We start from the raw sequence: 25,961 nt of genomic DNA on the forward strand, positions 1-25,961 counted from the left end.
TATCTAAATATAAGAGTTTTTTCGTTACTAATTTAATTTATGCTGTCTCTAATTTGCATAAAAATACGCACAAATTGCTTATTTTTCATATAAAAAAGAAACCACATTTCTTGGATATATCAAAGATTTGTAACAACAGTGTTTAGCATTTAGTTTTTGTGCAGCATCAGTGTTAAATTTTTTCTTCCTCATTTACTTTTCACAGCCCCATTGACTGCCATTATAACTAATTTTTTTATTGCACACACACACACACACACACACACACTATAATAGTGTGCATTTTATGTAAATTAGTGACATCACTATGTAAAATAGTACATAGTAATTTATTTTTTAATATTTAGTAGTCTTAATTAGAACTGAGGTTGTTTAATAGATTTCTGCAAAAAAATTGAAAAAACATTAATCTGATTTAATTTTATATAACATTAATTTAGTGGATGATTTTAGCCATGGAAGAACATGTAAGGGTAGTGTTTGTGAAGTGTCCCGAAGGGTTAATACAACCTCTGGAGTTTAAATGAATTGCTGAACTGAATAGGTTAATTTTTTCAATTATCCTTAATGGAATAACTATTAACCTTTTACTGACCCAGTGTTCTGGCACCTTGCTGTCTGCAGACAAATTTAAGTAAATAAAAACAGAATAAAATGACAAGCTTGTGTAGTTTAGCATGTACATAGATAATCTTTACTCTTGACGTTTTCTGTCGGTCACTCACCTTTTTTCTCCTTTTATATCCTCTCCATTATCATCTCACATGTTTGTTACTCAAACATTTTTTTCCCACTTACGCATCAACATTCAACATCATGGTACTACAGGCATAGGTCAAATTCACTAATTATTGTTTAATAAACAGTTTATTTAAGACAATGTTTTAAGTTTTGTTATTATGAAAAATAGAACACACAAAAGTGTTAAAAAAAGTTAATTAATACAAAGCTACCAATGTTTCAAATTGTTTTGAATGCACCACTCAAGCAACAGGTACTCCCACCACAGAGTAGTTTGAGTGACACAAGGACAAAAATGTGGTAATGTAATTAAAATAAGGAGCATGACAAGCTGCTTAACTGCTGTAATAAAGATGGCATGAGCATAGGAAAAAATGTGCTTGGGGCAGGGATAACTTTGTCTGGAACACTTACCTCATAATGATAATATATTAGATATAGCATCTTATGTGGCACTTTGTTTAATGAAATGTATGCAACCTATGTAAGGAGAGGAGTAAAGAGTAGTGCTGAGGCCACAAATTGAACATTGAAGAGGGTGATGAAGAAATTGTGCAAGAAAAATTGCCACATCCAGCTGATCGTGGTCATTTTCTGATTTTATTGGTCCTGGTAGGTTTATAACCTGATTGTGGTTATTTATTTAATTTTATTTAGCTTGTGGCTGTGAGCGCATTGAAACAGGTACGGACTAAAAAGCTCTTTTATACAGATTTGGCTTAAAAAGACAATCTGACAATATTGTGATACAAGTACGGTTCTACAATGCAGGTGTTTTCTCATAGGCTCAAGCATGTACCAGAACAAATCGTAGCTGGTACTGTCATGAACCTTGGTCAGTAGATATTCCTGATCAGCTTGATGGTGGCACTATAGCAAAGGTTAGATTAGTACTCATTTGCATAATATGAAAAACCTAAATTTTTTAAATAGTCCTATAATTTATTTTTGTCTTCCAAAAATTTTGGAATATGAAACTTTGTTGCCACCCATGGTTGCAAGATTCTGTGTACTGTATGTATGCAATATGTCATTAGACATATTGACTTATAGGGCAAGTAGTACTTCAGATAACTGTTTGTCAGCAAACATAACTCAAGGAACTTCAATTCTTGATGTAGCATGGTTTGTACAAGATATTGGAGACAATCCTTTGACATTTCACAATTATTTTGACACCCATTCTGCTACAAGAAAGGTGCTCTTTTGGATTTAATTTGAGTTTTGCTTTGTGACATGTTTTTTTTGGTTTATTATCATGTTCAAGGTAACCATTAGAAGATCTCTGTAAATTGTGCCCATGAAGGGTAGCACATGGTCAGCAACAGGAAACAAATAGGTTGTGGTGTTTAAATGATGATTGCTTGCTTCTAACAGGCACAAAGTGTGGCAAGAAAATATTCACACACCCTCAAACCACCTCCACCAGCATGGACTGTTGACACAAGGCAATTTTGTTCCATGTATTCATGATTTTGGCACCTTTCATCTGTGTGCCTCAGCAGAAAGCAATATTTATCAGTCGAGGCTTTTTCCAGTCTTCAGCTGTCCTGTTTGGGTAAGCCTATTCCCACTGCAGCCTAAGCATTCTGTTCTTTGCTGACAGAAGCTGGTCATTTACTGCTTTATCCCATTTGCCTCACGGTTTGCCATTTTCTGCAGTTTGAAATGCTATCCTGCTCACCACAATTGTAGAGTGGTTATATGAGTTATTGTAGCCTTTTTGTTAGTTATAGCACATCTGGCCATTCTTTATTGATCTCTCAACAGGCATTTCCATTCATATAACTACCACTCAGTGGATGTTCTTTTGTATAATAGCACAATTCTTAGTAAATTTTAGATGCTGCTGCTTGTGAAAATTCCATGAGATCATAAGTTAGAGATGTGCTCAGAGCAGCCATAATGATGTCAAAATCCCTGACATCACCTTTGTTCCCCATTCTGATGGTTAACAGAAACATTAATTAAAGATGTTCTTTATGCCATGATCTGTGTTTTCACAACTTAACTGGAAACGCTTGATTAGGACTTGACATGAGGCTATGTTTTATTGTTTGTTGGTTGTGGTCGTGAATGGGGCATGAGCAGTTTTCACCAACATATAAATCCCTGGCATAACAAAGATTACAAAGACCCTTAAAAGTTCTAGTAAATGCAGGGGGAAGCACATAAGCAAGAAATCTATTAAAAAAAAAATCCCTAGCACCAAAGCCAGTAACTTGGGACATCATAACTGCCTAGCAGCATTTTAGGAACCACCTTTAACACCATGTTAACTGCTTAGCAACTGCCTAAAAAACTACAGAAACACACTGGCAAGCACCAACTTGTCAATATTGTTTTATTTTCTATTATTTTTGTATCCATTCATTTACAAGTTTCTTCTCTTTAGATCCTTGTAAGCTCTGTGTATTTTTCAGGAAAATACAAACCAAGTTATTACATCTGCAACTTTTGCAATTCTTAAACAGAAGTGTATAAATCTACATTTCAGAAAATAACCCAAGATCACTGAAATATTTTAGGAATACATATTTCTCTCTTGGTTTGCTCCCATTTGGAATTTAAAGGTTAAAATTTTTGGCTTAAAAAAAATCATTTAATCTTGGACTCAAAGTTTTTGCCCTTTTCTCGTGACAGCCTAAGTTACACCCATATGTACCTGGTAAACAAGGGAACATAACTGGCCATACTGTCTGTACACACTCTACCCTGTCAATCAAAGTCGTCATACTAGCTAATTGCAGGTGTCATTGAGTGCAGATTTCCTCATAGTTGTGACTCATTGATCCACAGTTTAAATATGCTGTTGGATGGCTTTATACATTGTGGATGAAGCACATGCTAGCCTTCTCTCTCCCCGGTTGGTATCTATGGTATGATGTGAATCCAAGAGCACTTAGAACCCATAAGAAGAGAGCATGAATTTCAAGTGAATCAGCAGCAATGTGTTTATAACAATCAGTCTTTGAATCTTCTATATGACTCATTGTATTTTTAGACCTGGCTAACCTGAGCCATTTAGAAAAAAAATTACGAAAGAAGGCAAAAATCTTTTTCCTTTTTGTGTGTAACCATCATACCTTTTTTGTGGTCTTGCTGTTTTCCCAGGTAAGTAAACCCCACCTCACTGCAAGAGGGCTTCTAATAGAGGCAAATGGGCAGTCCCTCCACCCCCATGTCAGTCCTCTTGGCCAAGAAGATGAACAGTCAATCCCTGCTAAGAAGAAGAGGACTTCCAGTCCTGCTAAGGTACCTGACAGGCTTTTCCAGAAATGTTCATTCCTTTTTTAAAATGGCTTTCTTACCATGTGAGTGATTAAATTTGTCCTGTGTGACTGTGTATAAACATAATTAATAAAATAGCTGGAGAACATATACAGGTTTTGAAATAAAATTTAACTTGTGTATTTTATGCAGAGTTTTGCAGAGTGGGTGAATAATCCAGCCAAGCAACAAACTCCAAACTTGCACCTATCAACACAGAAACTACAGGTGAGCAGACCTGTTTGTTCCTTTTCCCACGGCACTGGTCTACTTGACAGAGAAGACTTTGTGAATTTTTTCCATTTGCACACACATCCCTAAATGCCAAAACATGACTCTGTGTCAGACTTAATATGTGGGACATATTTTACCTAAAATGTAATATGATACTTAATATGAACTCATTTTCTAGCAGTGAGGTTGGCAGTAAATTATGGCTATTGCTTTACTTTATTTAGCTGTAAGTGACAAAAAATGCTTAGAAAGTAAATAAATCATTAGTTGGCATTATGCTTATGTTGCTTGATATGAAGCACATATTCTCAATATAGCCTACAGTACATCTCATTACCAGAGTTGATGTAATTTCAGGATGACTGTGCTTGCTTTCTGAAACCTAGCAAGAAGATAAGCATCAGCAAAGGGATACAGCACAGAACTCCTTCTAACACATACCCATTTATTGCACTTGGCAGTTTATGATTGATGTTTGTGACATTTTATGCCATTTCTCTTATCTGGAATAATTTATGGTCTAATCAGGTTAACTACAGGTGCATCTCAATAAATTAGAATGTCATGGAAAAGTTCATTTATTTCAGTAATTAAACTTAAATAGTGAACCTGGTGTATTATATAAATTCAGTACACACAAAATGAAGTAGTTTAAGTATTTAGTACATTTAATTGTGATGATTTTGGCTCACATTTTACAAAAACCCACCAATTAAACAATTAGAATACTTCATAAAACCAATAAATTGTATTACTGGCTCAATTTGGCATGGCATGGAGGTGATCAGAAAGAAGCATGAAGTGAGCTTCTCCACCCTTTGAGCTTCTCCACCCTTCCTGCAGACTGTAGGACCTTGGTTTCCAAATGAAACACACAACTTGCTCTCATCTGAAAAGTGGACTTTGGACCACCTGGCAACAGTCCAGTTCTTTTTCTCCTTAGCCCAGTTAAGCGCCTCTGACATTGTCTGTGGTTCAGGAGTGACTTAACAAGAGGAATACCACAAGTGTAGCCAAATTCCTTGACACGTCTGTGTGTGGTGGCTCTTGATGCTTTGACCACAGCCTCAGTCCATTCCTTGTGAAGTTCACCCAAATTCTTGAATCAATTTTGCTTAACAAGCCTCATAAGGCTGCGGTTCTCTTGGTTGGTTGTGCATCTTTTTCTTCCACAATTTATCCTTCCACTCAACTTTCTATTAACATGCTTAGATACAGCATGGATACAGCTTGGATATGCTGCTATGCGTCTTTTGACTGATTCAAGGAAACATAACCATATAACGCCAATTTTGGCCTCACTTCATTGGCTGCTTGTGTATTATAGGGTTCAGTTTAAAGTGCTTTTATTTGTTTTTAAAACTTTAAATGGTCAGACACACCTTATGGAACTGCTTCATCCCTACAGTCTTGCCTGTTTGCTTAGGTCAGCTGATCAATTGCTTCTTGACACCAAAATGTCAAAGAGGAAGCTTAGAGGGGACTGTGCGTTCTCTGTTGCTGCTCCTAGTCTATGGAACAACTTGCCTCTGTACATCAGACAGGCACCCACTGTTTCTTTATTTATAAACTAGTTGAAAACACGTTTCTATTTCCTTGTTTTTGTTTAATTCTGAATTATTTCCGTTATTGTTTACAGCATGTACATCACTTTGTGTTCAGGTTTGGCTGTCTTTAAAAGTAATTATTATTAATATTATTATTATTATTATTATTATTATTATTATTACTACTACAGCACTCTGAACAGCCAGCTTGTTGGCAATGAATGTTTGTGACTTACCCTCCTTGTGAAGGGTGTCAATGATTGTCTTCTGGATAACTGTCAGATCAGCAGTCTTCCTAATGCTTGTGGAGCCTATGCCCCTTTTCCACCGAGGCAGTTCGAGCGCTGGTCCAGAGCCAGAGCCTAATTTAGAAAGTGTTCTTTCTGTTTCGACCGCCAAAGCACCGGCTCCGAACCAGGAAAAGTGGTTCTTAAGTAGCACCAAAACGTTGCTGGTCTAGACTTAAGAACCGCTTGAGTTAGGACCTGGCAGCGGGGCTACTCTTAGCGCATTTGATAATGTACCTTAAGTATGCTAATGTTTAATACATTTTTACTTTACCGCGATATGATACATTCTCAGCACACATGATAGTAGGTAGCTACATGCTAAGGCTAACTTTTTTTCTGTGTTAACGATAAAATAACGTTATGTACTTTATCAATTCCAACCTCCATTTATACAGATTACACGGAGCCGCACGTACACGTTTCATTCGCCGCGTTTGGGTGTTAATGTAGGTTTGCAAAGCCATGAGCATTAACAGTAAAGCAACATCCACCATTGTTGTTGTGTTTGTGTTTGCCGCTGCTGCGCTAACGTTGTTGGGACACGTGACACGTATACAGTGACGTCACACTCGGCGCTGTGATGGCTCTCTAGCCGGTGGAAAGGCAAACCGGTTCTTAGAAGGTTCGCCAGTGGAACCAACTTTGAACCAGCACTAGCGCTAGCTCTGAACCAGCACCCGGTTCTTTCTGGTGGAAAAGAGGCAGAATAGTGAACCAAATTGAGAGACCATTTTTTTTGGCTCAGGAAACCTTTGCAGGTGTTTTGAGCTGATTGGCATGTGACCATATTCAAATTTTTTTTTTTTTTTTTTGTGTTTTTGTTAAATGTGAGTCAAAATCATCTCGTACTAAAGACTTAAATTACTTCAGTCTGTGTGTACTGAATTTATATTCTTTGAATTTATTTGTTTGTTTGTTTATTTATTTATTTATTTTGGCAAAATTGTGCCTCTCATCATTTTATTTTTGCGGTAAATTTGAGTGTCATCACTTTTGGCTTATTACTGCATTTATTTCCACTCTGGCTTTCTGACCCTGCTGTTGGTATGTGGCATAAACCTTATATTTTCAATCTTGACATCTTCTTTAAATGGTGAATTGTTATACCTTTACCCCTGCCATGAAGAGGCTGTTGATATCATGCACATTGTGTCACATTTCATTCCTGATTTTTTTTTTTTTCCGTTTTCCTCTTTTGTTTTCATTTCTCAGTTTTTGGAGCAGCTGCGGGTTAACAGGGCAAGTCTGAAGCCAGTGCAGTTGCAGATGTTGGAACAGCTCGAAGCGCAGTTGTCAGCAATGCAGTTGCACCAGCAACAGGTTTACATATGGACTTTTGGTTTCCAACCAAAATAAATTCACTTTTGAGCATGCATCTTTTGTAAACATTTGCATTAATTATTAAGGTATCATATTGGAAGTTTCTATGTAAGCTTAAAAATACCAGCTTAATATTTCTTTGAATATTAAGTCTTCGGTCCACACTGTAAAGTCAAAGGGACAGGCCTCATATTGATCCTGGAAAAGCACTGAAAATAAATGTAGCAAAATCTGGCAATGATAAATTGAAAAAATCAAAAAACAATAATTTCAGTGTTCCAGTGGTCCTGGATTCTAGTGTGTTTTTATTTGAAAAATGTTTAAAGTGTACAAATCATAAAGTATATGCATGAAACTACTGAACTGTTCAGTTCTGTTTTTCATTTTTGTCTCTTCAGTTATTTCAAATTGAATACTACTAAATAATGCAGTTAGTCATTTAATAATAATATAGTCAAATAGCCACAACTATACATTTTATAATATCTATGATTATCAAATAAGGTTTCTACAGATAATAGAAATCAATGTTTTTTAAATCATTAAAATTAGATTTATTTATTTATGTTTAGAGTGTCTAAGTTTCTCTTTAATGATGTATCTCCAGGTTGCATTGTTTACCAGTATTCAACCAGGTACTAGTTGTTTTGTTATAAGGATTATCTGTATAATCATTTGGGATTTTCATTGATATCAAGGATTAGTGGTTAAATGCAGAATAAGCACTATAAGGTGAACTAACTGGATTTAAATGGGATCCTAAGTTTTCTTTTTCTTCAATAGGCCCTACCTATTTGAAATATTTTAAGCGTATTTCATACATACAAATTAGTAACAAGGACAAATCTTGATGGTGGATCCCAGTCAATGGTTTTAGCACAGAATTTGATTAGTTTTTCCTGTTACTGTATTGTGCAGTAGTTCATATCTTTATGGGCAGATTCTTTATATTCTCTGTATATGTTTGGTTTACCTGTAAAGATGGGACAGAATGCAGCTGGGCAGATGCAGCCCCCACTCTCCAATGGCCCCACACCTGCTCCTTCACTGTCCCAATCCTGCAGCCCTGTACATCGCCACCCCTGCACTTCTCAGCCACTGGCCAATGGGCCAATCCCTACTAGCCCCCAGCCCCACTCAGTTGGCAATAATCACACACCACGACCAGGAACCAATGGAGACGTGCCTTACCTGCACTCAATTGTACTACCTCACAACTGCACAAGCCTGGGTGATGCGTGGAACAGCCAGCATCGTAATACCACTCAGGTTTGTGTGGAGAGATTGCTGCCCTACTGCAGTTGAAAAGTCCTTCATTTACAACCCCTGGCAAAAAATTATGAAATCACCACACTTGGAGAATGTTTATCAACAAATCACAAACAAGCAAATCACAGATATGATACAATTCATACCAGATCAAGTACAGGAAACAACTATGTAATAATTCAATGTTGAGGAAACAAAATGGAATTAAAATTATTCATAATCATTATTAATAGATTATTAGAAATTTGTTGCTCCACTTTGAGCTTTAATGGCCTCATTCCTTTGATGCATGGACTTCACTAAAGAAAAATAATATTCTCTATCAAGCTGGTTCCAGTTATTTTAAATAGTTTGACAGATCAGCTTTGCAGGATAAAGCCTTGTCATCGAATTTATGGGTTAGGGTGCCTTTCATGCAGAAAACCTTTAAGTCTTTGCACTGTGGCATGATGCATTATCATCCTGAAAAATGACTAAGCTAATTTCCATTGACAAAATGTGAAAAGTTTCTATAATATACACTTGTGCACTGATTATTAAGGTATTGATTGCCATCCCGTTGATTTATCCCGTAACATCACATTCATCCACACTCCATGATTGCTTCTCCTTAGCTCTTTAGACAACTGTTTTCTTCTGTTCAGGTATTGGCTTCTATATCTTATTTATTCAACCAAACTTTTACAGTTCTGTCAAAAACACTGACTTCTGTTTCCAGAAACATAGGTTTTTTGTGTGTGTGTGTGTGTGTGTGTGTGTGTGTGTGTGTGTGTGTGTGTGTGTGCGCGCGCTTTTTTGTTTTTTCTCCCCATTTTCTTTATTCCAAGTGCTTAAGGCCCTGGGTTGTTGATTGAGGAAAAGGGGTTTGAGCCCTAACACTGCCAAGCTGCCACTGTTGGGCCCTTAATCAAGGCCCTTAACCCTCCCTGCTCCAGGGGCATTGTATCATAGCTGCCCCTGTGCTCTGACCCCATACGCCTCAGTTTGGATATGCATAGAAAAGAATTCCACCTTGCTCTAATGTATGTGTGGCAATAATAAAGGCTTCCATGCACCCAGTTCATTCATTCATTTCTTTGTATTTTAAGGCATATTTCTTTGGATTTTCTATCCTGACACTTTGATGTCTTTCTTTGGTCTACTCATATGTTCTCCTTTTATAAGGATCCCATTGTTTATTTTGCAATATTTTTTATACTTATGAAGTTAGAAACCACTGACAGAGATGCTCCATGTTGGAGTGTTCTTTCTGTTGTTTCAATTGGCAAATCTGTTTTTGAAGATTTGCCAATTTCCTGGCAATTTTCTTTCAGTTAGCACCAAGCTTGGTGGTTCCATAATTTTTTCCCAGGGGTTGTAGAACTATGACTAGTATTGCTGATTTTCATTTTCTATTTTAGCCAAATAAACTATCACCACTCTTTCTGTTTTGCAGGGGCTTCAAAAATGCCCAGGTTCTCATTGGGCAGGTCCCAATGACGAAATGGCAAACACTTCCATTGGCTGGGCTGATGGTGGACCTCACTATCAGGGTGGACATACCACTACGATCCCTAGCAACTGTTCTGAGCCAGCTGTTAATCACCTGCCCACTCAGCCCCCCTCCTCTGCTTCTTTATTAACTGCTTCCATGCACACAGCTACCTCAGGCATTCCCCTGACCAAAGAGAGCGAGCATGTGCAAGGCAGCTGTGCCACTACACCCAACCACCGCATCTCTAGGCACACAGCTGGATCGCCAGCTACCCTCACCTCAGGCAATCCAAAAATCTGTGCTCCAGTGGGGGTCAAGGAGAGCCTGGCAGCAGGCTCCATTCTTAACCAGTCATCTTCACCCTGCACCAATGAGCCCACAGGTAGCTTTACTAAGCCTGACTCAGCTGCAGTAAATGGCAGTGCAAAATGGGCATGTTCTGAGGATTCTCAGAGCCCACTTAAGATTGAGCCGTCCGAAGCATGTCCCAAACCTGGCCCACTCCTCAGAGGTGTGCACTCATCTTCCACAGTATCTATCTATCCAACAACTTCAGACATCCTCCAAGCATGCAGGTAGGTAGGATATTTATATGCTTATATGAGCAGATATTCTTACTGGCAGGTTGTAATTACGATTTTATATTTGCTATTTATTTCTTTGTTTTTTGGCTCTGGAACGGCATAATGAGAGGCTTGTGATGAGAGGCTTGCGAGATTGGCAGGGTGAGGTCGACATTTTGCCTTGAAATAGTTTAGGTTAAGTGTAAAAACAAACATTGTGAAGGTAAACAACAAAACCATAATAAACATTAAAGCAACACTAAATTTTAACCTTACATGTAGCATTGCTTAATATCAATACTACTGCAAATAGTATTGCAGTGTTAACACCCCCCCCCCCCCCCACACACACACACACACACTCTCTACTCATCACTAAGTATCACTAATTTCCAAAGGATCCAGTACTGTACTGGTCTTCTCAGTGCGCACAGAACATGCGCATATTAATCCATCTCTCCCCAGGAAAACATCTTCAATCTTTCCCGTCTTCCATGTCTGTGGTGGCGTCTTGTTCTCTGCCACAAGAACGACATCTCCCACCTTTAGCACCCCTGCTGTAGCGTTTACACAATGGTGAGCAGACCTTACATTCATCAAGTAGTCCCTGCGCCAATGAGTCCAAAATTCATTCAACAGCCTCTGACTGTATTTCCATCTCTTTGTCAAGGTTTCTCAATTCTGAGCAGCTGGCTGAGGGTTAGATGCAATGGTCTTGGGTGGTAGAGATGTAAGTCTGTTACCAACCAGAAAATGAGCAGGAGTCAATGGCTGAGGTTCATTCAGTTCGTCGTGAACGTAAGTGAGGAGTCTTGAATTTAGCACAGCCTCTACTTCAGTTAAGATCATGGTTAGCTCTTCAAAATTTAATGAGGCTTTACCCAAAATTCTCTTAAGGCATGACCCTTTTCAGCAAAGATGATTCTGAGACCAGGCTCTTTGATTGACTTCCAAAGCTCCTTTAGATCCTGATCTGCTCGTTTCAAGGTCCTTTTGTTGGCAGATCTGCTGGATTATGTTTTCCATTGCAGTGTGACCATGACTCTGGTTTAGTGAGGCTTGGAATCTGTCACTCGATTTGCCACAAACGGCTTCCATTTTTGCGCTGAACTAAGGATCCAGCTCAAGACTATCATTGAGTCTGTCCACATATGGAGCTGTCTTTCTCTGATTTTAAGAGCTTTTGACAGGTTATGAGCTAGCCTGGCACCTATCAAGGCTCCCATTAGCTCCAGTCTAGGAAGCGTCATTTTCTTTAGAGGCGCAACTCTGGACTTTGAGGCTACCATAGTCGAAATCATTTATTTCCAACATTAGATTTCCAACTGCACAGTAAGCCTTTTCACTTGCATCGCAAAAGACATGGAGCCTCACTGTCTCACTTTGCTGATTTGTCAATATGTGATACCATCTTGGAATGGCCACAAGGTGTAGCTGTGGCAACTCCTCACACCACTGCTTCAATTTTGGGCTAAATCTGAGGGTAATTCATCATCCCACTTGAGACCTCGCTCCCACATTTCCTGGAAGAGGCATTTTACATGGATGGTATAGGGTGTTAGGAAACTATTGGATCAAAGATACGGGATGATATCTGAAGGACTCTTGCCTCCATATTAATCCCAACACTTTCAATGCAACGTTATGCGTCTCTGAATCTACTGGGCTTTCAATCTGGTCGTTCATCCATCTCGCTCTTAGGTCAGGGGTGTTGGTTGTCCATATTGCAGCTCCATTCCTGCAGCAGCTAAGATGGCCTTTGCTTGTGCTGTTATAGAACAGGCTTTGTTTACATCAAGTGAGCTTGCAATGAGGTCATCCACATATAGAGTACTGCCACAGTTTCTGGTTGTTCAGATTCATACTGTTTGAGATGGGTTCTAATTGTCACCAATAACAGAAAAGGGCTAGACGCAACTCCGAATACAACTCTGTTCATTCTCATAGTGCTTCTCAAGAGGGATCATAGGTCCAAAAGAACCTCAACATCTCTATCCCTCTTTTTCAGACCGATCTGCAGAAAAGCCTTTGCAATATCAGCTGTGTAGGCAACCTTGTGAAGGTGGAACTTGATAAGCACATGGAGTAAGTCTGGAATTAATTTAGGCCCGAAAAGCAAACAGTCATTGAGGGAGGGCGAACCCTTTTCGTGTAAAGACGCATCAAACACTATTCTCAATTTGGTTGTTGCCTTATCGTGTCCGATTACTGGATGGTGCGGCATGTAATACTTTGCTGTGCTGGTCTGCTCTGCTATTTGTGTGTCCTGTACTTCCTCACATATCCCTTGCTACAGATATTCGTGAATCACATCACCGTATCTCTCATAGAGCACATTGTCAGTTCTAAATCTTTTCTTGAGAGCTTCAAACCTTTCTTGCAACATTGCCATTGTCTTTAAGCTCAGATCTGTCTCTGCCACATTTCCATGGCAACTCAACTTGGTAGCGTCCGTTTTCAAAGCATACTGTCTGTTCAAATGTCTCTAGCACCTCAGCTTCTTCTGCACTTGGTGATTTGTCATGGACAATGCTGAGAGATTCAATTTCCCAAAGCGCATGAAAATACACAGTTTGTTGGAACTGTTGGACAAGCTGTGTGAAACACAGAAGCTGATGGTGTGCAGTCTTTTGGGTCGTGATTCACTACCTGGCACTGCTTTGCTAAATGGTTTCAGAACAGCTTCCCTTTGTACGCAATTGAGTCTTGTGAGCTGCTGTGCTCTTTCTCTACTCTGAACTTCAAGCTGCAAAAATGCCATGAACTCAGGTACACTCCATACATCATTTGTGCCAGCCTTTCGTGTATAACTGAGTGCAATGTCATTTGGAATCAGCTGCATTAGTATTGGACAAAGAAGGCTGCCATAAGTATCACAGTGAATGCCTGCAGACTCTAAACTGTGAATCTGTATCTCACATTCGTCATACAGCTGTCTTAATGCTGTGATGTCATATGATTTCTTCACGGGAGTCAAGTTTAGCAGTTTGGACATATGTGCATTCAGTACAAGGTCCTTCCTTCCAAATCTGTCACTGAGCAATTTAATTGCAACCTCATAATTACTATCACTCAATGTCTACTATCACTCACATTGCATTTAAGTGAATGGCAGTCTCATATTGGATCCAAAATTCTTGCCAAGCACTTATTTCTCCATCAAATTTGTCGATTATCAACTTCGGTAATTTAACTGACTGCCTATTACTGACTGCACTTACGTCACTCTGACGAGCAGTTAAATCTCTGCTGCTTTTAATCAGTCTGGTGTCGCGTCTTTTCCACAACACAATACGGTCTTGATATTCCTGCTTCATATCAACCTCGTCCTCGAGTTCGTCTGTCGGCGTTGCCTCCTCTATTCCCTTGTCCAGTTCTGATAAGCTTTCCTCTCTCATACTCAATGTAGCGATTTTGGCTCGCGAAGCAAGGTAAATATTTATGAGTAATTATAACGCGTTATAGTGACTTCTAAATATTTTAACCTAAGTTGAAATTAACGGTAATGGAATTTATTCCATTATTTGGTCTGTTCGTCCGGCGAACAGGCCGTGTAACCTTTATTAATTCTATGAAGGCGGTATCTTCCCGGCCAAGAAATATTCGCTTCCCTTTTACTTTATACCGTAATTTAAATTAAATAAACTTAATAGAGCATGTAGTTCAGACCCGATGTTGCAGGAACCTTAATTTGTGAGCGATACTCAGAGACAAATCACTTGTGGTGCAAAAATATGACATTTAATGAATGAGACAAACACAACATAAAACTAACTACACAAACAAACAAAAGAAATACGGAAAACGAAGATGAAAATAAAATAAAACAAAAGAAATTAAAATTGGGGAAAGGGAGGAAGAGACTGGAAAGAAGAAATTAGAGAAAGGAAGGAAAGGAATGGCAAGCTTAGACTCAAAAATTAAATCACCCTAACTGGGAAATCGTCAAAGAAACTTAACTTCATCTTATATTTCAATGAAAGATTCCTACTTAAAATTACGCATCTAAATTGGTTGGTAAAGGAAACGGTTACTTGCATTGGCTTACTGCACAAGAGTCCGGATGCAACAGAGAAATCTCTGAAAAGTCAGTTAGGGTGGGGTCAGACGTTCTTCCAAGTTCTCCTGAAGATCAGAATAGTTGTCGTTCTTGGAAGTGAAGCTTGCTGGAACTTCTTTGAAGGAAGATGGAGTCATCTCCAAGCTGTTCCGAAAGTCTGACCACGGATTAGTGGTGTTTGTGACAATTTAAAGGTCGTGAACTCCACCCATCTTTGGGGAGATGACCAATACTTCGGTCAGGATTTTTGGAGGGAAAAACTCCCTTTGTTTCAGGTGTCTGTGGGCGCGGTTTAGCTATCAAACTTCTAGATGACTTTAAAGTTTGATCCAGGGTGTATTAAGACGGTATGGCGCCTTTCGTGCTCAAATAAAATACACCGTTGTTTAAAAAACGAGTAACTGATCATTTTGTGGTCATTTAGATACTAAACATGAAGGGTAATGATGGTATAAAGGCAGCGGTACATTATATACACAGATCAGTAATCGAAGGGTAACTGATGTTAATACGATATTGTGTTCTTATAAAGGCAAAGAAACAAAAAATGAAACATAAAACAAGATGCACTTTCATCTTCGGGTTTTATTAGTAAAAGGAATGTCTCATTGTGTTTTGTGTGTGTGTGTGTGTTCTGTTTGAGGGCCCCTATGAGTTCAATCGGAGAAGCCGCATGGGGTTATCTGGTCTTTGTGTAGGCTCCAGTCATTCTGGAGCCAGGTGTATGTGTAAAACTGGGTTGCTCATCGGTTAATTGAGGAGTAGATGTTGAAATTTAGGGTGCCTGGGACATGAAATCTAAAATGACCTGTACCAGACGCTACATCAACAATGACAACAGATCACGCAATTTCTCACAATCCGCGTCATACTTTTCTATACGACTCAAAAGCTTTCTAGTGGAACCGCTAATTGTTCCACGCTTCCGTCTCATTTGTTCGTAGCATTCAGCCATTACCGCTAACTCAATCACTCACTGACAGCCGTGAGCTAACTCCAAACGTCTTGTGAAAGTTGGTTAATAAATTCCAAACTCCCAGGTTAAAATAAAGAGACGGGAGGCATCTCGTCTTTTGTGTGAACTTTTACTGAAGAAATTGTAGCAGAGAACAAAACAACTGTGTAGGCTTAGCAAGCAAAAAAAAAGTGATATATATATAATATAATATATATATAATATATATATATATATAGCACGTTTCCCAGCATTCCCCACTAACCATTTCTCGCGCTGCTGCTCATGGGAAATGTAGTTCATTTAAAACAAATGTTGTGAAGGTAACAAAACCATTATAAACATTAAAGCAACACTAAATTTTAACCTTACATTTAGCATTGTTTATCAATACTACTGCAAATAATAAATTGCAACATGCCCATCAATGATTAAGAGTATTATTCATCGTAGCTTAAAAGTAGGGTAGGCTACTGATGGAGGAAAGGAAGTTTTCATGGTCAGATGCACATACATGCCTTCTCATCATCCCATTCCACATTTACTCAGCCTAAATAACTATAACATTAGTGAGGTTAGGTACTGATGTTGGGCAAGCAGTCCTGGGTTGCAGTCGGCATTCCAGTTCATCCCAAAGGTGTTAAGTGCCGGTGTGTAGTGAGGTCAAACTTTTTTACTGTGATGTTCAGGTGTCCACCTAGTTGGCCACAGTGCAAGGTAAATACCTTGTGCACTGTGACCAACTAGGAGGACACCTGAACATTAGGTACATAACATTAGGTAAATAAAGGTGTTAGTACTACCTTAATACTAACACAAGGTATTTATATTTACGTAATGTTAATAATGCATTTATATATAAATATTGTCTCACTGTTAACTTTATATTTTCACACTATTCTGTGCAAACTCTAGAGATTGTTGTGTGTGAAATTCACAGGTGATCAGCAGTTTATGAAATATTTTAAACAGCCCTTCTGGTCTATGCCTTTATTAAAGTCACTTAGTTACACATTTTATTTATTTCTTCATTTTTGTGTAAGTTATCTAAAACTCTTGACCTAAAATAAAATTTTATAATTAAGCAGATTCCTTGGAAAGAATGGTCTTTCAAGCAACTGCAGCCTGCTGGACAAGTGCCCTCCACCGCGCCTTCCTCCACCTCCATCACCTCCTCTGCCAAAGGACAAGCTCAACCCCCCTACACCCAGTATTTACGTGAGTACACTACCACATAGTTATGTTTTGCTTGAAACAATTTATTTATGTAATCTCTACTTGTAATCTTTGCAGTTGGAGAATAAGAGAGATGCATTCTTTCCCCCACTGCACCAGTTCTGCACCAATCCATCTAACCCAGTCACTGTTATCCGTGGCTTGGCAGGAGCTCTCAAACTAGGTAAGATTGATGTTTATTGTGTGTGTCTGTATGTGTGTGGGTCTAATGTTATTCCAGTTTATCATGCTACTTATGTTTTACAAAGAAACAGCTAATTGCTTGCAAAAAATGGTACACAAATTACAATGTAGTAATTTTACAGAATAAGAGGCACCGCATCTCACTACGATGTTCTAATAAACCATCTATTAGCCCAGCTTCTAGTGTTCATTTAGGGTGAGATATGGAAGATATACTCATCAACCCATTAATGAAACCCTTGTGCCCTGTGTATGTGAGCATTGTTGTCCTGGTAGACACCATTATCGAAAGGCTAATTATCATAGCATAAAGGTGATAAAGATTATGGGAATCCACTGAGGAAATTACTTAATTGTTTATATTTAATTGTAATACAGCTGCCTGAATATTTAGGTTTATCCTCTATTTTGTCACCCATCAGCATAACAGCTTTAAATTGACATGAATATAATGCCAGGATTATTGCCTCAGTAAATATACCCACACTTGTTCAGAATTTTCTAGAAATGTTTAAACAGTAAGGTCCTGCAATTCCTATAGTCTATAGTTCTTGTCTCTATGCACATTTTTGATATTGAGTGTTATGATGAGCTGTAGTGTTTTATGCAGGCAGATTATTATACATTGCATCTGTTACAGGCCTATATAATGATGGTTTCTTCCTCTCTTCAATCATCTCTTTAGACTTAGGTCTGTTTTCTACTAAGACTTTAGTGGAGGCGAACCCAGAGCACCTGGTGGCGGTACGGACACAGCTGTGTCAGCCAGCTGATGAAAACTGGGATGCCACCGGCACCAAAAAGCAGTGGCGATGTGAGGACACCCAGTCCCTTACAACCATTGCCAAGTATGCCCAGTATCAGGCTGCATCCTTCCAAGAGTCACTACGGGTAAGGCAAATGGCAACAAGCATGCATAAATGCCTGCTGGCATAAAGTGAAAGTGACGTGACGTACGGCTAAGTACGGTGACCCATACTCAGAATTCATTCTCTGCATTTGACCTATCCAAAGTGCACACACACAGCAGTGAACACACACACACCGTGAACATGCACTCGGAGCAGTGGGCAGCCATTTATGCTGCGGCGCCCGGGGAGCAGTTGGGGGGTTCAGTGCCTTGCTCATGGGCACCTCAGTCATGGCCAGCCCGAGACTCGAACCCACAACCTTAGGATTACGAGTCAGACTCTCGCAGCGACTTGCCCCGCAAGTCTAAATGCTTGCAATATTTCTCAAACCCAGCATTTTGTGGCTTTTATTCTAATCATGTAGTGTTAAGGAAAAAAATGTACAGGCATTTAGTGGGAAACGGCAAAACTTGTTCAGGTGGATTGCTTTTTGCTTTTTACATTTTGAAGCTTGATTATTGCCCTACTGTAGGTAAATTCCCATGTAATTCAGTCTGGGTGTGTGTTAGCTGTTTTAAACAATGCCAAAATTCATGTAGCCCTTAACACACTTCCTGCTTGGACCTATGAGGTTTATAGGGTTTTTTTTGTACAATATTTAGATGGGCATGATACGACATCGGTTTTTATACTGAAAATTACTATCTTCACATTGTTTCAAAGGAAAAAGGGAACGCCAGTTAGAGCCAGTGTATAAGCATTGGGAATTGTCAATAAAAGAACAAATCCAGCGATGTACTAACTAAAAAAACAATGAATGTTTTTACAGCAGTTTTATATATATATATATATATATATATATATATATATATATATATATATATATATATATATATATATATATAAAACTACTATATATATATATATATGTTCAAAGGTTTGATGCACAACGTGGTTTGTGGTATCATACCATACCAGCTTCCTGTTCAAGTTTTTAAATGTTACTTTAATATCATCTACATTTCAGTGATAAAATGTGTGCTAAATGTGTGCAGTGATAAAATGTTGGACAGGCTCAGACAGGCCTATGGGAGTAGCCATCCACCAACATTATCCTAATTAAGTTGATTAAAAATTGTGCATTTTTAATTACATGATTGAATATGTTATTGCAATATTACTGTGCATAAAGTCCCTCCCAATTTTCCTTTGAATGTGCTCAACAATTGACCAGAAACATCCAAGAAACAAACACTTAAACTGATTTCTTTTAACAAATAGATGTCAAAATCCCCCAACGTGCTGAGTGTTTTGATATATGACATGTCCATGTTGTGGTAACTTTTTGATTTCGCTTATTTTGTTGGCGGGGCGTGACGTGAGGTCACGTGACGTGACCAAAACGCGTGAGGCACTTCCCCTCACGTGAATACCCGGTGGGGTGCCAATACTTTTGGACAAAAGTGACTACTAAGTGTTTTGACATTTCTTGTCAAAACTGCAGTCATTATGGAATTCTACTAACTATTGTAATGCATAGAACAGTTTTTGGGGGCGGGGCTACACATGACATCACGTGAGTACCCGGTGGGGTGCCAATACTTTTGGACAAAAGTGTATTGGCTGGGGTCCAATACTTGTGGAATCATTGGATTGATAGTGTGGGGTTTCTCTTACTTTGGGGGCGGGGCTACACGTGACGTCACGTGACATGACCAAAACACACGTGAGGCACTTCCCCTCATTGGGGTGAGTGTTGTGATATATGACACATCCTTGTTGTGCAAAATTTATGATTTCGCTTATTTTGGGGGCGGGGCTACATTTCATGTCAAAACTGCAGTCATTATGGAATTCTACTTATTATTATACTGCATAGAACAGTTTTTTGGAGGCGGGGCTACACACAATGTCAAGTGAATACCCGGTGGGGTGCCAATACTTGTGGAATCATTGGATTGATAGTGTGGAGTTGATAGTTACATGTATTGACAGTCTCCTTTACATCTACAGAGAGACCAAAAGAGTTTTACGAATTCCCCATTCAGGTCTATGGGAAAAAAAACCCTTTGAGCTTCCGTACTGGGAATTCCGGAATTCTGATCGCATATAAAAGTCATAGCACACCTCTCCTCAATAACAAAAGTGGTCGGTCGATTTGACACCTCATCCATTGGTCTAGGACAAAAGCTGCAGGACAAGTTACGTGCCACAAAAGTGTCCAGAAGAAGAATAATTCCTGAAGAAAATGTGAATGGTGCTTGCACCTGGCAAATTCCCTTTATTGTGCTGAGTGTTTTGTCTTATGTCCATGTTGTGCTAAATTTTGATTTTCACGTGACGTCATGTGACGTGACCAGAATACACGTGAGGCAGTTCCCCTAATTGTTCTGAGTGTTTTGATATGTCACATGTCCATGTTGTAAAAAGTTCTTTGATTTTGCATATTTTGGGGGCGGGGCTGCGGCACAACCAGAAGGCCAGTTGGTACACCAATTTAAAAGTTTGTTCAGAGTATCACAGTTCACAGATAGTTCAAAAGCTTGGCGAGTTATAAACCTCCAAAGTTTATAATGGAAGTCTATGGGGAAAAAAGGCCACTTTGAGACCCGGTACCGGAAGTACCGGTACTCAGATCGCTTATAAAATTCATAGCACACCTCTCCTCAATGAGCCGGTCAATTTGACACCTCATTCATGGGTCTGGGACAAAAGCTGCGAGACAAGTTACGTGCCGAAGTTGTGTCCGGAAGAGTATGCACAATAGTAAGAATGTTGCTTTGCAAGCACCATTAACTAGAACCTTGTTAACACGGTGTTAATAATGTATTAGTAAATGTTGAAATTAACATGAACAAATGCTGTAGAAGTGCAGTTCATTATTAGATCATGTTAAGTAATGTGGTAACTAATGTCAACTAACGAAAACGAAAATCATGAAAATAGGGGGGGGATCCCACAATATATATATATATATATATATATATGAAATGAAACTGAAGCTCACCAATTCTAACACCTGTGAAATATAGCAACAAGCTTTAAAGACCTTTACACAGATTCACTGGTGTCTGCTGCCCTCTTTTGGATGTTAGCACATCTACAGAGAGATTTTGATTTTAAGAATTCCCCATTTAAGTCTATGGGGAAAAAACACCCCTTTGAGCTTCCATACTGGGAATTCTGGAATTCTGATCGCTTATAAAAACCATAGCACACCTCTCCTCAATGAGCCGGTCAATTTGACACCTCATTTATGGGTCTAGGACAAAAGCTGCGGGACAAGTTACGTGCCGAAAAAGTGTCCGGAAGAAGAAGCAGAATAATAACTAGAACGGTACATTTCCTAAAAAAAATGTGAATGTGCTTGCACGTGGCAAGTTCCCCTCATCGTGCTGAGTGTTTTGATATATGACATGTCCATGTTGTGCTAAATTTTTGATTTCGCTTGAATTTTAGGAATTTCCCATTCATTTCTATGGGATTTTTTTGGCCGCTTTTTCATCCGCTGTGCGAACATCGTTGGTCGGATCGCTTAAAAAAGTCATAGCACACCTCTCCTTAATGAGCCGGTCGATTTGACACCTCATTTCTGGGTGTAGGACAAAAGCTGTGGGTTCAAGTCTATGGGGAAAAAAAACACCCTTTGAGCTCTCTGTACCGGGAATTCCGGAATTCTGATCGCTTATAAAAACCATAGCACACCTCTCCTCAATGGGCCAGTCGATTTGACACCTCATGGGTGTAGGACAAAAGGTGCGGGTTCAAGTCTATGGGGGAAAAAAACACCCTTTGAGCTCTCTGTACCGGGAATTCCGGAATTCTGATCGCTTATAAAAACCATAGCACACCTCTCCTCAATGGGCCAGTTGATTTGACACCTCATGGGTCTCGGACAAAAGCTGCAGGACAAGTTATGCGCCGAAAAAGTGTCCGGAAGAATAATAATAACTAGAACGGTACATTTCCTAAAGAAAATGTGAATGTGCTTGCACGTGACGTCAGTTCCCCTCATTGTGCTGAGTGTTTTGATATATGACATGTCCATGTTGTGCAAAATTTTTTATTTCGCTTATTTTGGGGGCGGGGCTACACATGACGTCAGTTCCCCTCATCGTGCTGAGTGTTTTATGTTGTGTAACTGAGATATGGCTTCCTTATATTGTAATATGGTTCGTAAGGTGCACTACATGGTTGCTAGGGTATGGCTGCACAGTTACTATGGTTATATTTGCAGACTAGTTTCTCACCTGCAACAAAAGAGCACACCTGAAAATCCATTTATCTTTTCCTGAAACAAGCGCCATGAAGATCTTGAACTAAAGCATCGATCAGTTATTTTACTGGGAAAAAATATAATCACGTTACAATAAGGATCATTAGTTCAAATGTAATGTATTAACTAACATTTACTAACCATGAGCAATAAATTGTATTTAGTAATCTTTGTTAAAATAAAGTTTATTCTTTGTTCATGTTAGTTCACATCATATTAAGTAATGTTAACACGGTGTTAATAATGTATTAGTAAATGTTGAAATTAACATGAACGAAATGAATAAATGCTGTAGAAGTGCAGTTCATTATTAGATCATGTTAAGTAATGTGGTAACTAATGTCAACTAACGAAAACGAAAATCATGAAAATAGGGGGGGATCCCACAATATATATATATATATATATGAAATGAAACTGAAGCTCACCAATTCTAACACCTGTGAAATATAGCAACAAGCTTTAAAGACCTTTACACAGATTCACTGGTGTCTGCTGCCCTCTTTTGGATGTTAGCACATCTACAGAGAGATTTTGATTTTAAGAATTCCCCATTTAAGTCTATGGGGAAAAAACACCCCTTTGAGCTTCCATACTGGGAATTCTGGAATTCTGATCGCTTATAAAAACCATAGCACACCTCTCCTCAATGAGCCGGTCAATTTGACACCTCATTTATGGGTCTAGGACAAAAGCTGCGGGACAAGTTACGTGCCGAAAAAGTGTCCGGAAGAAGAAGCAGAATAATAACTAGAACGGTACATTTCCTAAAAAAAATGTGAATGTGCTTGCACGTGGCAAGTTCCCCTCATCGTGCTGAGTGTTTTGATATATGACATGTCCATGTTGTGCTAAATTTTTGATTTCGCTTGAATTTTAGGAATTTCCCATTCATTTCTATGGGATTTTTTTGGCCGCTTTTTCATCCGCTGTGCGAACATCGTTGGTCGGATCGCTTAAAAAAGTCATAGCAAACCTCTCCTCAATGAGCCGGTCGATTTGACACCTCATTTCTGGGTGTAGGACAAAAGCTGCGGGTTCAAGTCTATGGGGAAAAAAAACACCCTTTGAGCTCTCTGTACCGGGAATTCCGGAATTCTGATCGCTTATAAAAACCATAGCACACCTCTCCTCAATGGGCCAGTCGATTTGACACCTCATGGGTGTAGGACAAAAGGTGCGGGTTCAAGTCTATGGGGGAAAAAAACACCCTTTGAGCTCTCTGTACCGGGAATTCCGGAATTCTGATCGCTTATAAAAACCATAGCACACCTCTCCTCAATGGGCCAGTTGATTTGACACCTCATGGGTCTCGGACAAAAGCTGCAGGACAAGTTATGCGCTGAAAAAGTGTCCGGAAGAATAATAATAACTAGAACGGTACATTTCCTAAAGAAAATGTGAATGTGCTTGCACGTGACGTCAGTTCCCCTCATCGTGCTGAGTGTTTTGATATATGACATGTCCATGTTGTGCAAAATTTTTTATTTCGCTTATTTTGGGGGCGGGGCTACACATGACGTCAGTTCCCCTCATCGTGCTGAGTGTTTTATGTTGTGTAACTGAGATATGGCTTCCTTATATTGTAATATGGTTCGTAAGGTGCACTACATGGTTGCTAGGGTATGGCTGCACAGTTACTATGGTTATATTTGCAGACTAGTTTCTCACCTGCAACAAAAGAGCACACCTGAAAATCCATTTATCTTTTCCTGAAACAAGCGCCATGAAGATCTTGAACTAAAGCATCGATCAGTTATTTTACTGGGAAAAAATATAATCACGTTACAATAAGGATCATTAGTTCAAATGTAATGTATTAACTAACATTTACTAACCATGAGCAATAAATTGTATTTAGTAATCTTTGTTAAAATAAAGTTTATTCTTTGTTCATGTTAGTTCACATCATATTAAGTAATGTTAACACGGTGTTAATAATGTATTAGTAAATGTTGAAATTAACATGAACGAAATGAATAAATGCTGTAGAAGTGCAGTTCATTATTAGTTCATGTTAAGTAATGTGGTAACTAATGTCAACTAATGAACCTTTATTATAAAGTTTTAGAAAATAAAAACTGTCCAAGGGTGGATTCGAACCCCGAATCTCTGTATGCTAAACGGATTCGCTATCCACTAAGCCATCCAGGAACACGAGGAAGCCTTTGCGGTTTTATGTATCAATTCACTAATGTGAAGAATGGCGAGTCTAACAATACCCAAGCTTTATTATATTACAGTCATTCTTATCATTCTTTGTGATATACGTGTCATATCATGTCAAAAAATAATTATGTAATGTGAGGAGACAAAGAAAAAATGCGCTTAATTTTAATTAATGGGTGGCTCTTAAAAGAGCCGTTGCTGTTCTTAAAAGGACATTAGTTTAAAGTGAAATAAAAAATTATAAAAACTACACTGATAGTTGAAAACAACAAAAAGTTATACAAATGGCAGAAACAACAACATATGTGACTGCTGTGCTGTCCAAGGCACGCAACACTAGTTTTAAGCATTAAATACACGGTTAAATGTTATATTGTTTGAAAGCTTAGACTCTCGGGATTTTATTAAGCCCACACACAAAGCATAATATGATTTATAGCCATCACACTTATTTAATCCATGTTGATAGTCACCGGAAATAGGCGGCGCTTACCTTCCTTCACTGGGGCAATATTTTCCAAAACAAATGCTTGTAAAAAATCCCCAAGAGTCTAAGGAACTGGAATATGTAAGCCTTTTAATCCAAAACGCTTTAATCTAAAACGCGTTTCTGACCGAAAACTGTACTTCCTCCTTGCTCTTTTTCTTCCAACGTTGTGTGATCTGACAGATTCACTGGTGTCTGCTGCCCTCTTTTGGATGTTAGCACATCTACAGAGAGATTTTAAGAATTCCCCATTCAAGTCTATTGGGAAAAAACACCCCTTTGAGCTTCCATACTGGGAATTCTGGAATTCTGATCACTTATAAAATCCATAGCACACCTCTCCTCAATGAGCCAGTCGATTTGACACCTCATTTATGGGTCTAGGACAAAAGCTGCGGGACAAGTTATGCGCCGAAAAAGTGTCCAGAAGAAGAAGAAGTATGCAAGAGAATATGAATGTGCTTTAGCAAGCACATTAATAATAAGTATGCAAGAGAATAAGAATGTGCTTTAGCAAGCACATTAATAATAAGTATGCAAGAGAATAAGAATGTGCTGTAGCAAGCACATTAATGATGCTTTGCAAGCACCATTAAATATAGCTGCAAGCAGCGATGGCGGGCCCTCGCACGTTTTTTTATCGCTATACGGTGCCTCCCAGAAAACAATACACTTTGGACAAGTGCATGAACGGGGTAAATATCAGTGGACTATTTTATGTTGTTACTGACCCATTTGGGGACTGTAGGTAAATGAAACCCCACACTTAAGAGACCCACCTTTGTTTGACCTTTTTGTCCACACTTAACAGCCGACAAATGTTATGTATGTGTCAAATTTCAAGTTAATCTAAGCATGCCAAAAGCCTTAAATATGCCTGAAATAAAAGTAAACTTTGACATGATGCCATGGCAACAGTGTTTGAGGTATCAAAACTCCGTTTGCAATTTCGCATTAGATTCAATCAAATGAATCTTCTAGGAGGAGTTTTTAAAAGTTCATTGCATGCAACTGTGAAAAAATCCACCTTTGTGAC

The 25,961-nt window shown here is 38.8% G+C and overlaps 1 protein-coding gene and 1 long non-coding RNA gene across 11 annotated transcripts in view; both read left to right on the top strand.

Annotated features, from left to right (window-relative positions):
• LOC113643103 (lysine-specific demethylase 6A-like) overlaps nucleotides 1-25,961 on the top strand; it is a 95,866-nt gene that overhangs the window by 44,260 nt on the left and 25,645 nt on the right. For 7 of the 10 annotated variants that reach the window (XM_047813070.1, XM_047813073.1, XM_027147156.2 and 4 more), the window contains 8 exons: nucleotides 3,856-3,996; nucleotides 4,165-4,239; nucleotides 7,295-7,402; nucleotides 8,384-8,671; nucleotides 10,107-10,720; nucleotides 16,809-16,941; nucleotides 17,017-17,122; nucleotides 17,828-18,033. In XM_047813070.1, coding sequence (XP_047669026.1) covers nucleotides 3,856-3,996; nucleotides 4,165-4,239; nucleotides 7,295-7,402; nucleotides 8,384-8,671; nucleotides 10,107-10,720; nucleotides 16,809-16,941; nucleotides 17,017-17,122; nucleotides 17,828-18,033 — 1,671 coding nt within the window. The remainder of the gene's footprint in view (nucleotides 1-3,855; nucleotides 3,997-4,164; nucleotides 4,240-7,294; nucleotides 7,403-8,383; nucleotides 8,672-10,106; nucleotides 10,721-16,808; nucleotides 16,942-17,016; nucleotides 17,123-17,827; nucleotides 18,034-25,961) is intronic. The other 3 variants (XM_047813071.1, XM_027147157.2, XM_047813075.1) reach the window with 2 other exon arrangements.
• On the top strand, nucleotides 10,727-11,410 carry LOC125141149. Its single transcript, XR_007140503.1, has 3 exons — nucleotides 10,727-10,870; nucleotides 11,174-11,284; nucleotides 11,379-11,410. It is a non-coding gene; the product is annotated as an uncharacterized LOC125141149 (long non-coding RNA).

This window comes from Tachysurus fulvidraco, chromosome 5, assembly GCF_022655615.1.
Source record: "Tachysurus fulvidraco isolate hzauxx_2018 chromosome 5, HZAU_PFXX_2.0, whole genome shotgun sequence".
Lineage (NCBI taxonomy): Eukaryota > Metazoa > Chordata > Actinopteri > Siluriformes > Bagridae > Tachysurus > Tachysurus fulvidraco.